At 49.0% G+C, this 16,454-nt stretch overlaps 1 protein-coding gene across 2 annotated transcripts; it reads left to right on the top strand.

The window, feature by feature from the left end:
* The first annotated feature begins 1,707 nt into the window (after positions 1-1,707).
* APH1A (aph-1 homolog A, gamma-secretase subunit) lies at positions 1,708-14,755 on the top strand. Of its 2 annotated transcripts, none has more exons than XM_063947069.1 (7): positions 1,708-1,892; positions 4,095-4,265; positions 8,633-8,706; positions 9,140-9,262; positions 10,892-11,019; positions 11,585-11,708; positions 12,603-14,755. In XM_063947069.1, exons 1-7 carry the CDS (start codon positions 1,780-1,782, stop codon positions 12,665-12,667), a joined length of 798 nt encoding a protein of 265 aa, XP_063803139.1. In that variant the 5' UTR covers positions 1,708-1,779; the 3' UTR covers positions 12,668-14,755. The 2 variants fall into 2 exon arrangements, with proteins under 2 accessions (XP_063803139.1, XP_063803140.1); XM_063947070.1 differs by having other exon boundaries at positions 1,711-1,892; positions 12,650-14,755.
* Positions 14,756-16,454: the final 1,699 nt, after the last annotated feature.

Genomic DNA, 16,454 nt, shown 5'->3' with positions numbered 1-16,454 from the left:
GTCTGTGAGGAAGGGTGTTGGTGGGTGAGTTTGGGTAAGGTGTGTGAGGGAGAGTATTGGTGTGTGAGGGTGGTGAGTTGGGTGGGGGGGGGGGAGTGTTGGTGGGTGAATTTGGGTAAGGTGTGTAAGGGAGGGTGTTGGTGGGTGAGTTTGGGTAAGGTGTGTGAGGGAGGGTGCTGGTGGGTGAGATTGGGTAAGGTCTGTGAGGAAGGGTGTTGGTGGGTGAGTTTGGGTAAGGTGTGTGAGGGAGAGTGTTGGTGTGTGAGGGTGGTGAGTTGGGTGAGGGGGGGGGGAGTGTTGGTGGGTGAGTTTGGGTAAGGTGTCTGAGGAAGAGTGTTGGTGGGTGAGTTTGGGTAAGGTGTGTGAGGGAGGGTGTTGGTGGGTGAGTTTGGGTAAGCTGTGTGAGGGAGGTTGTTGGTGGGTGAGTTTGGGTAAGGTGTGTGAGGGAGGGTGTTGGTGGGTGAGTTTGGGTAAGGTGTGTGAGGGAGGGTGCTGGTGGGTGAGACTGGGTAAGGTGTGTGAGGGAGGGTGTTGGTGGGTGAGCTGGGTGAGGGAGGGTGTTGGTGGGTGAGTTTGGGTGAGCTGGGTGAGGGAGGGTGTTGGTGGGTGAGTTTGGGTGAGGGAGGGTGTTGGTGGGTGAGCTGGGTGAGGGAGGGTGTTGGTGGGTGAGTTTGGGTGAGCTGGGTGGGGGAGGGTGTTGGTGGGTGAGCTGGGTGAGGGAGGGTGTTGGTGGGTGAGTTTGGGTGAGGGAGGGTGTTGGTGGGTGGGTGAGGGAGGGTGTTGGTGGGTGAGCTGGGTGGGGAGGGTGTTGGTGGGTGAGCTGGGTGGGGGAGGGTGTTGGTGGGTGAGTTTGGGTGAGGGAGAGTGTTGGTGTGTGAGGGTGGTAAGGTGGGTGAGTAGGGTAAGGGGTGGGGAGTGTTGGTGGGTGAGTTTGGGTAAGGTGTGTAAGAGTTTGGGTGAGCTGGGTGGGGGAGGGTGTTGGTGGGTGAGTTTGGGTGATGGAGAGTGTTGGTGTGTTAGGGTGGTAAGGTGGGTGAGTTGGGTAAGGGGTGGGGAGTGTTGGTGGGTGAGTTTGGGTAAGGTGTGTAAGGGAGGGTGTTGGTGGGTGAGTTTGGGTGAGCTGGGTGGGGGAGGGTGTTGGTGGGTGAATTTGGTTGAGCTGGGTGGGGGAGGGTGTTGGAGAGTGTTGGTGTGTGAGGGTGGTAAGGTGGGTGAGTTGGGTAAGGGGTGGGGAGTGTTGGTGGGTGAGTTTGGGTAAGGTGTGTAAGGGAGGGTGTTGTTGGATGAGTTTGGGTGAGCTGGGTGGGGGAGGGTGTTGGTGGGTGAGCTGGGTGAGGGAGGGTGTTGGTGGGTGAATTTGGTTGAGCTGGGTGGGGGAGGGTGTTGGAGAGTGTTGGTGTGTGAGGGTGGTAAGGTGGGTGAGTTGGGTAAGGGGTGGGGAGTGTTGGTGGGTGAGTTTGGGTAAGGTGTGTAAGGGAGGGTGTTGTTGGATGAGTTTGGGTGAGCTGGGTGGGGGAGGGTGTTGGTGGGTGAGCTGTATTGGGGTAGATATGATGAGGGTGCCTCACCTCAGACACCTGCAGCCTCCAGCGCATCTCTGTTGTATAGTATCATGAGCAGCTGCAGCGATGAGTGCTACCCTGTACAGAACTACAACTCCCGTCATGCCCCGAGAAATGCACACGTCGCGTGATGACGTCACCCTGACAGCGCCGCGATCGGCATCCTTCTGTTCTTACCGGCCGCCGTACAGGGAGGCGGAAGTGGCGCTCCGGGAAGATGGGGGCGGCCGTGTTCTTTGGCTGCACCTTTGTTGCCTTCGGGCCGGCGCTGTCCCTGTTTATCCTCACCATCGCCGGGGACCCGCTGCGGGTCATCATCCTAGTGGCCGGGTACTACCTCACCCCGCTATATAGAGCTCTGCTGAGTATCTGTGCTGTGTACTGTGGTTGCTCTGGGGCAGGGTGGAGGTGTCTGTGGTGACAGTGGGGCAGGGTGGAGGTGTCTGTGGTGACACTGGGGCAGGGTGGAGGTGTCTGTGGTGACACTGGGGCAGGGTGGAGGTGTCTGGTGACACTGGGGCAGGGTGGAGGTGTCTGGTGACACTGGGGCAGGGTGGAGGTGTCTGTGGTGACACTGAGGCAGGGTGGAGGTGTCTGTGGTGACACTGGGGCAGGGTTGAGGTGTCTGTGGTGACACTGGGGCAGGGTGGAGGTGTCTGGTGACACTGGGGCAGGGTGGAGGTGTCTGGTGACACTGGGGCAGGGTGGAGGTGTCTGGTGACACTGGGGCAGGGTGGAGGTGTCTGTGGTGACACTGGGGCAGGGTGGAGGTGTCTGTGGTGACACTAGGGCAGGGTGGAGGTGTCTGTGGTGACACTGGGGCAGGGTGGAGGTGTCTGTGGTGACACTGGGGCAGGGTGGAGGTGTCTGTGGTGACACTAGGGCAGGGTGGAGGTGTCTGTGGTGACACTGGGGCAGGGTGGAGGTGTCTGTGGTGACACTGGGGCAGGGTGGAGGTGTCTGTGGTGACACTGGGGCAGGGTGGAGGTGTCTGTGGTGACACTGGGGCAGGGTGGAGGTGTCTGGTGACACTGGGGCAGGGTGGAGGTGTCTGTGGTGACACTAGGGCAGGGTTGAGGTGTCTGTGGTGACACTGGGGCAGGGTGGAGGTGTCTGTGGGGGCAGGGTGGAGGTGTCTGTGGTGACACTGGGGCAGGGTGGAGGTGTCTGTGGTGACACTGGGGCAGGGTGGAGGTGTCTGTGGTGACAGTGGGACAGGGTGGAGGTGTCTGTGGTGATACTAGGGCAGGGTGGAGGTGTCTGTGGTGACACTGGGGCAGGGTGGAGGTGTCTGGTGACAGTGGGGCAGGGTGGAGGTGTCTGTGGCGGCTCTGATGCCGGGTGATGGGGTCTGTGGCGGCTCTGATGCCGGGTGATGGGGTCTGTGGTGGCTCAGGGGCAGGGTGATGGGGTCTGTGGTGGCTCTGGGGCAGGGTGGAGGTGTCTGTGGCGGCTCTGATGCCGGGTGATGGGGTCTGTTATGGCTCAGGGGCAGGGTGATGGGGTCTGTGGTGGCTCTGGGGCAGGGTGGTGGTGGCTCTGGGGCAGGGGTGATGGTGTCTGTGGTGGCTCTGGGGCAGGGGTGATGGTGTCTGTGGTGGCACTGAATGTGGAGGTGAGGCTGGGTGCGTGGGATGAGCTGTACTGTGGTGCTGGGTGTGGTGGGGCTGCGTGTGTGGTGGCCCTGGGCATGGTAGTGCTGGATGTGAGGGGTGGGAGTACTAGCTGTGTGGTGGCGCTGGGAGTAGGGGGTGAGCTGTGTGGTGAACTGACGGTATGGTGGAGCTGAGGGGTTGGGTATAGGTGACTGGTGCTTGGGATCCTGCCGGGGGGGGGGGGGGGGGGGCTCGGTGGTGACTGGTTCTATTCCATTCTGTGAGTGTCGTGGGAATAGTCCCCGTTAGTCGGCATTTTGAGGGAGGCGGGGGGTCGTAGTCGTCGGTTTTGTGACTGTCCATCACTTTACTACATCCTCACTAAGCAGGGCTTCCATGGGTGGTGAGTGAGAAACCCTGCTTAGTAGGGATGTCGGTGTGTGTGTGTATGTGTGTGTGTGTGTGTGTGTGTGTAGGGCTGATTGGAGACTGACACTGTGAGGGTGTGTGTGCGTGATGATTGCGTCTGTGTGGTGACACTGTGGGGGGGGGGGGGGGGGGTGATGATTGCGTCTGTGTGGTGACACTGTAGAGGTGACTGTCTGGACATTGACACTGTGAGGGGGGTGTGATGATTGTGTGGTGACACTGTGAGGGGGTGTGATGATTGTGTGGTGACACTGAGGGTGTGTGTGCGTGATGATTGCGTCTGTGTGGTGACACTGTAGAGGTGACTGTCTGGACATTGACACTGTGGGGGGGTGTGATGATTGTGTGGTGACACTGTGAGGGGGGTGTGATGATTTGGGTTGTCTGTGTGGTACTGAGAGGAGTGTATTGTGAGCATGAAGGCCACATATGTGGGGGCTGCTCTGATTGGTGCTCTGTGTGGATTCTGATACAGTAACAGTGACTCAGAACTGTCTCCCTCCTCCAGCTCCTTCTTCTGGTTGGTGTCCGTCCTCCTGTCGTCTCTGATTTGGTTCGTGTCTGTCCAGGTCAGTAATAAGAATGACTCCAGTCTTCAGTACGGACTGTTAATATTCGGAGCGGCCATCTCCGTCCTGCTACAGGAGGCCTTCAGATACGCCTACTACAGGCTGCTCAAGTAAGTCAATGGTGGTCCTAACTGGTAATCTCCCCTTAGTACATATAGCGCTGTGCTCCCATAGGCTTTGTTCAAGACTTACTGCTTAGTTTGTCAAAAAGTGTTTTGCTGGTTCCATGACTGTTTTTTGTTCTTATAGAAATCTAGAAATGATATGACTGTGGGTGTTTCCATATTCCACTGGCAGTAGAGCATGCTGGAAGTTGTAGTTCTACTAAAATTGCTGAGATTCCCCCACCATACCCAACACATCTGAGACATTTATCTGCCTAGGGGTAGATACAGCCGATCACATGCGACGACGAGACTTCACGCTTCTGTGCAGGAGACATAAGGAAGTCATTGTTATCTTACACTGTTCCAGCTTCTCCTGTTCAGCCGCTGGAATGTTGAGTTCTTCTGACATCGCAGAGATGCCCAGAGAGCATTCCCCAACTCAGACGTTAGGGCAGCAGCTTAATGGGGACCCATGTATATCTACTGATATGTACACCCTCACTGAGGAGGGGATATGTACTCAAAGCTCTGGATGTATTTGTTTTTTTTTATTTTTTTATTGTCAATTCGGTATAGATCTTTTTCTTTTTCTCTTATTATTCTTCCTGATCTTTTTAATCTTCTGGTCTGAAAATTGATTACATATTCATATCCCTCGCCCTGTTGTTGGTGGGCTGATTTATAAATATCTTTTATTCTTTTGCTGAGTGTGTGTATATGTATATGTTCCCACTATGCTGTTTAAGCGGGGCGCCGCACCCTGACCTTGTGGAGACGCCCTGCGGAAACAGTCTTCCCTCTGCCATCTCCACCCACGTCCCGCAGTGTCCTGCGGGTGGGAACAGTTGCGGTTTAGTTCTCATCGCCGGTGAATAGATCTATTCACATTGCGGGGAGAGATTGGGGCTGCCCAGCATCTCTGTAACTACTGGGCACGCTCCTAAGAGTGACAGACAGGGGGAGTGGGTCACAAGTCCACGTCTCCTTCCTGAGTGGCCAAGCCCTCTTTCGGACACACCGGGGTATATTTACTAACATTCGTAATTCTCCCGATTTGGTGGGAGAATAATCACGAATGACATCGAAAGTGTAAAACTGCAACTTTTTGAATTTATTACGACTAATTTACTAAGCTGCCGTATTCTGCATTTTCGGGTTTTCCGATGTCGATGTCATTCGTTTTTTTAGGCAGTGTTTTACGTGAGTGACTTGTAAAACACTGCCGACTTTAATACAATGAATTTCGGCCGGATCTGAGAGATCCGTGCTGGGCTTCATTGTGCACTTTGTTTAAAAAAAAAAGTTTAAATGTTAAAAAAAAAATTTGCGTGGGGTCCCCCCTCCTAAGGCAAACCAGCCTTGGGCTCTTTGAGCCGATCCTGGTTGCAGAAATATGGGGAAAAAATGGACAGGGGTTCCCCCATATTTAAGCAACCAGCACCGGGCTCTGCGCCTGGTCCTGGTTCCAAAAATACGGGGGACAAAAAGCGTAGGGGTCCCCCGTATTTTTAAAACCAGCACCGGGCTCCACTAGCTGGACAGATAATGCCACAGCCGGGGGTCACTTTTATACCGTGTCCTGCGGCTGTGGCATCAAATATCCAACTAGTCACCCCTGGCCGGGGTACCCTGGGGGAGTGGGGACCCCTACAATCAAGGGGTCCCCCCCCCCAGCCACCCAAGGGCCAGGGGTGAAGCCCGAGGCTGTCCCCCCCCATCCAATGGGCTGCGGATGGGGGGCTGATAGCCTTTGTTGATAGTTATGAATATTGTTTTTAGTAGCAGTACTACAAGTCCCAGCAAGCCTCCCCCGCAAGCTGGTACTTGGAAAACCACAAGTACCAGCATGCGGCGGAAAAACGGGCCCGCTGGTACCTGTAGTAGTACTACTACTAAAAAAATACCCAAAAAAAGACAATACACACACACCTTGAAAGTAAAGTTTTATTACATCCATCCACACAAACATACATACATACATACTTACCTTATGTTCACACGCAGGTCGGTCCTCTTCTCCAGTAGAATCCATGGGGTACCTGTTGAATAAATTATACTCACCAGATCCAGGGTACCAGGCTCCTCGGATAATCCTTTTGTAATCCACGTACTTGATTAAAAAAATAAAACGGAGACCCGAGCCACGCACTGAAAGTGACCTCACCGCTGACCACAAAGTTCCCACCATTGGTTACAATGGAGCGCATAGGCGCTACATTGTAACACTGCCGTGTGCCGCCTGTCAGACAGTACAGGAGCACACAGCCGACCAGGAGGGTGCTACAACGTGGCGCTCCCTGATTGGCTGAAGAAACCCACTTAGACATCAGTCAGAGTGGGTTTCTGGCATTCGGGGAAAGGGGACCCATGTGAAAACATGGGTCCCCTTTCAGTGCGTGGCTCGGGTCTCAGTTTTCTTTTTTTAATCAAGTACGTGGATTACAAAAGGATTATCCGAGGAGCCTGGTACCCTGGATCTGGTGAGTATAATTTATTCAACAGGTACCCCATGGATTCTACTGGAGAAGAGGACCGACCTGCGTGTGAACATAAGGTAAGTATGTATGTATGTTTGTGTGGATGGATGTAATAAAACTTTACTTTCAAGGTGTGTGTGTATTGTCTTTTTTTGGGTATTTTTTTAGTAGTAGTACTACAGGTACCAGCGGGCCCGTTTTTCCGCCGCATGCTGGTGCTTGTGGATCTCCAAGTACCAGCATGTGGGGGAGGCTTGCTGGGCCTTGTAGTACTGCTACTAAAAACAATATCTTACACTTTTACAAAAAGGCTATCAGCCCCCCATCCGCAGCCTATTGGATGGGGGGGGGCAGCCTCGGGCTTCACCCTTGGGTGGCTGGGGGGGGGACCCCTAGATTGAAGGGGTCCCCACTCCCCCAGGGTACCCCGGCCAGGGGTGACTAGTTGGATATTTGATGCCACGGCCGCAGGGCACTGTATAAAAGTGACCCCCTGCTGTGGCATTATCTGTCCAGCTAGTGGAGCCCGGTGCTGGTTTTAAAAATACGGGGGACCCCTACGCTTTTTTGTCCCCCGTATTTTTGGAACCAGGACCAGGCGCAGAGCCCGATGCTGGTTGCTTAAATATGGGGGAACCTCTGTCATTTTTTTCCCCCATATTTCTGCAACCAGGATCGGCTCAAAGAGCCCGAGGCTGGTTATGCTTAGGAGGGGGGACCCCACGCAATTTTTTTTCAACAAATTAACACTTTCCCACCCCTTCCCACTGATATACATGCACGGATCTCATGGATCCGTGCATGCCTATCCAATCACGGCTCAAAAAAGCAGGTCTGTTGTTTTTTTTAGCACTTTTTTACGAGTTGTATTTTTTCACGGCAGTGTTTTGTTTTTTTTTGCTTTGCACTTCTTAGTAAATGACCGAGATTCATACTTAAACAGCCGCGTTTTGACCGATGGTGTATTCATTCGTATTTTTTTTGTTGGACTTGCAAAAAAATACGAATGGCCTCATCACTGCCGTGATTTCTGCTTAGTAAATTACCGAGATGACACTTTGATGAAAAAACGGCATCTCGGTCAAAATCGGGACCTTAGTAAATATACCCCACCGAAGGGCCCTTTATCCGGGACTGTGTCCTGCCCGCTGTTAACCCTATGTATGTATGTGTGTGTCCACTTGTGACCTAAAGACTCTCTAGTTGATCAGTATCTAGTGAGTTAGGAAGTATAGCCTAAACTGTCACATCCTATTCCCTGTGTCTGCACTTGGCAGACAGCAAGCTGCTTATAGTGTTTGCTTTGTTGAAACAATTTTGCTGCTTTCTGCCAAATGCTTATTCCTTGGTGCGGATACGTGTAAAGGAGAGCGACACCCAGAGCTTTTATATTTAGTTTTTTTTATTTTAGGTGATCTGATTCTTTTATTTCCCAACCATAAAACTGCACAAGAATACATAATACTATAACAATATTATTTGTATAGCGCTTTTTCTCCAGTAGAACCAATAGGAGTATTAGGACTCAATAGGGTGTTTAACAGATAGTATAAACATAATACAGTCTGGGAACTATGGACATAATAAAGACACTTTTGCTATGCATGAAATACAGAGACCATGGAGAGAATACAAAGGTGAGGCGGCCATTTTGAATAATCGGTTGCAAAACTATTTATCCTACCCATGAAGGGTTTTGGTGAGGTGGCCATTTTAGGCGCACTACATAGTATTAAACAGGGCAGAATATGCAATGCTTGGAACTGATCATGTTTGCTCAGCAATTTGGGGTATAATAATTCAAGAAGCAAAAAAAAGTTGTTTTCGTGGATGTGGAGATGGCAGCAACCGGTGAGACGGCCTGTTACACTGACCGTGTTCACTCTTTCCCAGGAAAGCGGACGAGGGCCTGGCGACCATAAGTGAAGATGGAAGATCGCCTATCTCTATCCAGCAGATGGCTTATGGTGAGATGTGCTATAATGTGGATACGGTCATTAGGTCAACCACTATTGGTCAACATGCATTAGGTCGACATGTGTTTTTCACATTTTATTTGAGCTTTTTCATACTTTACGATCCACGTGGACTACGATAGGGAATAGTAAGCTGTGCCGAGCGCAGCGGTAGTGAAGTGAGGTACCTTGCCCGAAGCATGGCGAGCGAACACGGTGCACTAATTGGGGTTCCCAGTCACTTTACGATGAAAACAACACACAAAAAAGTAAAAAAAACAACAACATGTTGACCTTTTTCTATGTCGACCTAATGCATGTCGACCCTATGACCCTACCCCTATAATGCCGCTGTAGCCTAATAACAGGCCACCATCAGTATCTTACTGTGATCATGTCAGCCTGTGTCCGTATGATGATAATCGCTTGTCCTTGTCCCTTGCAGTGTCTGGCTTCTCGTTTGGCATCATCAGTGGGGTGTTTTCAGTCATCAATATTCTGGCGGACGCCGTGGGCCCTGGAATCGTTGGAGTTCACGGGGATTCCCAGTATTACTTTCTAACTTCAGGTACGGAGTGTAGAGCAGCCAATCTGGTCCACACCTCGCTATGAAGGTGGGGACAGCCCTGGGATTTCCTGCGCAATGGTTACACCAGGTGCATTATTGGTGCTTGGTGCGGAACTTTCACAGCGCGGTGTCACCGTTGAGAATAATATGAGGTTATAAAATGTGTGTATTTTCACTAACTTTCATGTAAATCCAAGTACTTTTTTTATTTATTTAAACAATACGTGATACTTATATGAGAAACAAAAAAAAAACACAGAACAGTCCAGATAGACTATAACACAATGAATGTGGTCCAATAGAGCAAAGCCAAAATAAAGAATAAAATAGGTGAAAAACATTAACAACAACCGCATAACATGGGCAGCGTCATGTGATACAAAATCGGGGTCAAAGATACAATGAGGAGTGTAGTCTGCGACAGGCAAGTACATGGTGTAACATGTCGGCATCTTGTCAAGAGACAAAGAGAAAAGTAACCAGTAAAAAGATTATCCTCTGTATACAATCAATTTTTCCAGTTATTAAGTTATCAATGAGTTGGATGTAACTGTCAACATATTAAAAGTAAGTAGTAGCTCTTCCAACACGCCCATGAGGAGGTCGCCCAGTGTTGTTTTTTGGGGTGTCGCCAGTAGCCCTGATCCCCAGCTTTCCTTTCTGTACAGTTTTATAATCCGTTTTACATTGCGAGGTGGGTTTAAAGTTTTCCTTCTGTTATCAGTGTGGCTATTCCAAGGCTTTTGGGTACACAACAATTTTTTTGTCTTCCCACCTCCATTTCTGTGAGTTATTTCAGGTCATTAAAGTATTTATCCAAACAGACAGATAAACAAACGGACCAATTAATTTTATATGATACATGGTCCTGGCCCCAAAAATAGTGGATTTTCTTTTACTTTAAACCCTGCCAGTATTTTAAGTAGGATAATGAAGGGTATGTGTACCAAGTTTAGGCCAAATCCATGAAGCCATATACTGTAGGAGCCCATGATGAGCAGACATACATTCATATTTTCACATATTAATAGATTCCACCTCACTGTGCCTCTTCGGGTGTAGTATTGCATGCCGGCGGTCGGGCGACCAGCATACCGGCGCCGGGAGCCCGACCGCCGGCATACCGACAGTGTGGCGAGCGCAAATGAGCCCCTTGGCTCACGAGCCCACGAGGGAGAATAAGTGTCGGTATGCCGGCTGTCGGGATCCCGGCGCCGGTATACTGTGCACCGGGATCCCAACAGCCGGCATACTGAAGACCACCCTGCCCCTTCTGCTCAGGCTGAGATCCTGACCTTAACCCTCTGCTCCTGTGAGTGAAACTTTAGTTCATCTCCTGTGGCCTCTAGCCTACTGTGAGTCCCTACTGCTTGAGGTTTAAGTCCAGGTGGCAACCTAAGTACCTGTGAGCGTATCAGGCACTAAGGGAACAGCAGGGAGCGGTTATTGGCGGAAGACCCTCACACTGGCTCTAGGGGTCTCACACGAATAGTTGTCGAGTTCTATAACTGGAATTAGCCTAGTGTGCCTCTGAGTAGTAAATCCAAGTACTTTATTGCTCATGTTAGTATCCTGCATGGCTTCTCGTGCTTGTGTTCAATGTGACCGTTATTGCTTGTCTCCTTGCAGCATTCCTTACCATGGCGATTGTGTTCCTGCACACGTTTTGGGGCATTGTGTTCTTCGCGGCATGCGAGAAACGGAAACCTCTGCACATCGCTGGGGTGGTTCTCAGCCATCTGATTACCTCCGGCTTGGTGAGTGGCGCATAGGAGGATTTCTAGCAAGGATACACTTCTGAGAGAGATTCGGGTTTGGTTATATTTGGGCAGCATCTTTCTTCAGATGTACTCTGCAAAATTAAGTGACACACAATTTTTAAAAAAAAAATTTATGATGGCTGCGTGTGGTTTATTTTATTTATTTTTTACTAGACTTTTTGTTTGCAGAGACCTAACTGCAAGGCACTGTTTTGTTGCTTGGCTTTGTCAAGCACTCGCCCTGTAGTTGTTGCACAATAATGTGGCCACTAGAGGTGCTGTCTCCTGTAAATGTATGGGGATTGTCTTAACAGTAGTCATGGCTGCACCCATTCGTGCTGCTATATGGTGATATTATGGCTAAAATCACATTCCGTGGTCAGAATAAATGATCCTTATGTGGATAATGATTTACAAAAAGTGCTTTTAAGACCATATGTTTCCCCTTTAACAATATAGGTATCAGCAGCTGGACTGCTAAGCACCTTAGTGAGTCTTTTTGCTTTTTTTAAATATATTGCTGACTTTTTATGTTTTTTTTTTTTTATTATTTTGTCTACAGACATTCCTGAACCCGTGGTATGAGGCCAGCCTGATCCCAATATATATCATCACTCTAGGCATGGGTGTGTGGGCCTTTGTGGCTGCTGGAGGCAACCACCGCAACATACGCAAATGTCTTGCTTGTAAGTACGGGTCCTTTATGGGGTGCTAATTGACACTGGGCTGACGGTGGTTACAAGCCACAGAACCTTACATTTGCCTGTAGAGTTCCATTTCAGTTGTCTAGGGCACAGGTTCTCAAACTTTGTCCTCAGGACCCCACACGGTTCATGTTTTGCAGGTCACCTGTAGATTTTTAAAATGTGACAGTTGGTGACACACACACAGCAGCTGCTGGGTGACACGGAAAACGTGAACCGTGTGGGGTCCTGAGGACCGAGTTTGAGAACCACTGGTCTAGGGGAAAACATTTTTCTGTTGCTGTCAACATTTTGACAAGTGTATCAGGTCTCCTTACGCCCAGTAGGTTGGACATGGCAAAGTGCAACTACTGAAATGCTTTAAAGGGATCTCTAGCTAATCTCTCGACCTTACTCCTCCTTCAGAGGAGAGGTTACTTTACTATATAAGATCGATTATTTTTGCCGTTCTTCTCACACTATAGCAGAGAGCTATAGGTGACAGGAGCGCGGTGGGTGCATGGACTGTTCAGAGCATAGTTCCTGGGCTCCGGAGTGTTAGTGTGTTCGGAGGTCAGCTAAAATATAAGGCGCTCTCTAAAGCAGAGTCGTTAAGGGGGAAATTAGGTGGCGATCCCATTTATTTGGTATCCGTAAACGTTCAGTATTCTATAATCAGCCATTCTATAATCTACTGCTTGGCATCAGATTGTACAATGAAAACCCCTCCAGTGCCTGCCAGACTCTGTGAAAAAGAAAACAGTGTGTACATTTATCAGGTGGTTTAATAATATTGTGGGTCATACACCCCGGGCAGCGCAGGGGTTTTGCAGGACCATCCGCCCCTGAACTGGTCCCAGGATAATGGGTAAAACAGAAACTGTTTTGTTTCTGCAGGCAAACGGCAAGAGAGTAACCAGGTTATGGTATATTCTGCTCTTCAGGTGCCCAATGAGGACTGAGACCCAGCTCAGCTGCCGTGCAGCCACGAACAGACATTGAGTCACCGTTCAAGTGCTCCTCTCTCCCAGAAGCCGGCTCCCTTTTCTATACCTCCATCCGTCATTCTCCCCCCTGAGACGATAAGGACCTTTTTTGTTTTCCGCCTTGTTTTTTTGTTTACCTCCTGTTTCTCCGTCCTACGTGCCGGCCTCTGGGCCTACTCAGGCTGTGGAGCAATCTGGCATTGCTCATATATTCAAACCAGTACAATAGCATGACTTTCAAAACCCCCCCTTCCATGCTGTTCTCCTACTGGGACCCTCAAGACGTCTACGGCTTTTCTCCTGTGTGTTGTTTGTTTTCTCATCCACCACAAAGGAGACTTTTACTTTTGGTGAGGCCAAGAAGTGTCTCCCTGGAGAACGGTTGATCTTAGAACACTTACGTATTGATGATAACGGTCCTCAGAATGTTTGTCCATTTCTCCTGTCAAGGGACAGTCGGGGCAGGCTGCTCCTCAGGGAATGAAAATCACAGCCGTTTTAAACAAATGTTTCTGGACATTCCGTGATTAACACTAAGATGCGGCATGTCCTTGTACTACGGAGTGAGGGGGTGTGGGGGTGAAAGGGGGGGGAGGGTGTCTATGTAGGTCTGCACTAACCTATTAACAGTACTTTCTGGCACCTCTGAAGTGTTAGAGGGTGGTCTGTACAACTGTCCGTGCTGAAGGGCTTTTATCAAAGGCTGGTTTGGGGGAGTACCCTTAGACAGCTGCTATAAGGGTATAACCTGGTTTGCATTGCTTTATCTTCAAAATAACCTGCACCTCGGTAAAATTAGCTGTGAACACTGGGGTTTTCCTAAAACCACTATCGGGGTGTTTAGAGCGAAATAAATGGATGAACAATTGGAGATATGATTCCAGTTCACGCATTAAATTACTAATTTTTATAATTTGTATATTTTCATTTTCGCTAAGTATTTCTGGAGTATTTATTTTAATATAATACACAAGTGATGATGACAGAAGTAAATAATGGTTGTTTAAACCGCGGTTTCTGATACCATTGCTTCAGTGTTCATTACTAAAACGTGTGTTATAAGGAAGAAGTCTAACACCCAAACCCCCCCCCCAATCTTTACTGTATGTAACACACAATGGAAGTGACCTCAGATTACTGTGTCCAGGGCAAGGGTGGATCGCAGGTACACAAGGGAAATTCCCAGTGGCCTCCACTCCCTCCCCTAGGGGTGGATCAGGATCATAGATGAATTTAGCTGCTTGATTTGTTTCTGTTGAATCTACACAAAGATTAGCCCCTGACCCACCTTCATAAAGGGGCTCTGCTTTTTGCATGTCCTCTGTAATGGTTGGCCAATTCCCTCTGTGTTAACTGGACCCACCCCCTGTGGTGGCTGACCCCACACCACTTCATTACCTGGTCGGCCTTTCGTGTACCGGTCCGATACTGGCCTGTATAAATGCATTCCACCTAGAGTCTTGTGAGTTTAGGTGGTCTTAGAACGCATCAGTGACTTCTAATATCCATATAGTTTACAGTAGGGACTGAATTATATATGCAAGTTGTCCTATAAAACGAAGTAAGGGTGGGATAGGAAACGGAAAGCAATGCAGCAAGGGCCATTCTATTAATTTTATCAGTATCATTTAGGTTTTCCAATACCCTGTACTATAAGACTTGTGGGTCAATCCAATTGGCTGCGATATTATCGCAGCTGCAAATCAGCCGCGAAGGGTGCGTGATCGGGCGTCATTGTCGGCGTTTAAATGCCGTTGCAACGGCATTTCGCACACTGCGAAGGTCATTGGATTGACCCCTTGCTGTTTTTGTTTTTTTTTGGGAGGGGGGGGGTCAAAGGAACTGGAATGGTATCTCTCTTTACTGGTGCGTTTCACATGTTGCGCGCGTGACTGGAAAGGATCAGAGATGCCTAGTCTGTTTCTCTTCTGTGCAGCCGCTACCTTACTATGCATTGCAGGGTCCGGGGCCATGTTCCGTGAGCAGACATTCAACAGGTACAAATCACTGCTGTTTTTACAGGCCTGCAATACATTTCTCCAATAAAGACAATTTTCTTGGTTATTTTGTTTGTGTTCATCTAGACCAACAAGCTTTCAATTTTACACATTTTTTTTTTTGGGGGGGGGCACACTAACAACACCAGGGCACTGGTGCTGGAAGCATTAGACATCCGCATTGTAGCTGTTACTCTCTTGTGCAATTTTTTCCTGTGCACCAGCATTCATTCATAAGTAGGCACCCATATTTCATGGTGTTTGACATTTCTATATCCGCTGAGGGGGTTGTTAATGTTATTGCATTACATAAATGGGGAAGCTATTACACAAGGTAAATTATGTAGAAGTCTGAATATTATATTGGGATACCATGTGGCTAAAACCTAATTAAACATGCCCTTGTCTATCCTGCTTACAACTCCACATTTATTTTCATTGATTATTTATTGGTTATGGAATATGTTAGTCATAAATCTATGTTTTAGGTGCACCACTATTAACGTGAGCCAGTGACTTGTTAAGTGATTTATGGTATTGTGCACTGAGGAACATATTTTCTGAGTAAGTAAACCGCACAATTCATTCTGCAACATGGTAAATATGTTTCTTCTTTGGGGTACATAGGGCTCCACAGAGGAGACAACGGGGTGTAGATGGTTGGATAGGACCGGGCCCTAAACAGTTAAAGCTTTTACAGCTCCCAGGATGCTCTGGTACCCGCCCCCAGCCCAGGCTACTCTTTCGTGTTGGTGACGGCTGGAGCCTGTTCACCTTTAACAGTGCCGCTTAAGCTTTTATTTTTATGATTTACTTTGTCTTACTTCTATTGAGCCAGCAGCGCTAGGCAGTCCTAAGGATTCCAGCGCTGCTGCTCCATCAACTCCCCGCCAGTGCCACAACACCAGTAAGTGGTATGGTGGTTCTGGCAGGTTGGCTAGATTAATCTACTGTATATTGAATACCAATGTTCCTGATATCTGTCCCTTGGTTAGGACAGGAGTGGTAAAGTGAGAGTAAATGGACTGACAAAAGTATTTATTGCAAAAGGGAAGTATTATGATCAGGTAACTTCTCATATGCTAATGTCAATGTCAGTTTCCAGAGTATTACGCATTTCGCTGCTTCCTCAGAGATGGAGATGTGCTGATAAAGGGGCCGATTCAGACCAGATCACTGCTGTGCGTTTTCGCATAGCGGGTGATCAGACACAAACTGCGCAGGCGCGTCGCACGGGTACAAAGCAGATCGCCGCTCAGCGTTGGGTTTGTGCGACAGATCCGTTCGCACGGGCGCTCACAAAGAGATTAACACGAAGAAGGCGTTTATGGGTGTCAACTGACCGTTTTCTTGAGTGGTTGGAAAAACGCAGGCGTGTTCATGCGTTTGCAGGGAGGGTTCCTGACGTCATTTCCGGTCCCGGACAGGCTGATGTGATCGCAGCGGCTGAGTAAGTCCTGGGCTGCACAGACACTGCACAAAGGGGGTAATTCCAAGTTGATCACAGCAGGATTTTTGTTAGCAATTGGGCAAAACCATGTGCACTGCAGGGGAGGCAGATGTAACATGTGCAGAGAGAGTTAGATTTGGGTGGGGTGTGTTCAATCTGCAATCTAATTTGCAGTGTAAAAATAAAGCAGCCAGTATTTACCCTGCACAGAAATAAAATAACCCACCCAAATCTAACTCTCTCTGCACATGTTATATCTGCCTGCCCTGCACTGCACATGGTTTTGCCCAATTGCTATCAAAAATCCTGCTGCGAT

The sequence above is a fragment of the Pseudophryne corroboree genome, chromosome 12, assembly GCF_028390025.1.
Source record: "Pseudophryne corroboree isolate aPseCor3 chromosome 12, aPseCor3.hap2, whole genome shotgun sequence".
Taxonomy (NCBI): Eukaryota; Metazoa; Chordata; class Amphibia; order Anura; family Myobatrachidae; genus Pseudophryne; species Pseudophryne corroboree.
The sequence above is the reverse complement of the archived record's forward strand: the minus strand, read 5'-3'. Positions and strand labels throughout refer to the sequence as shown.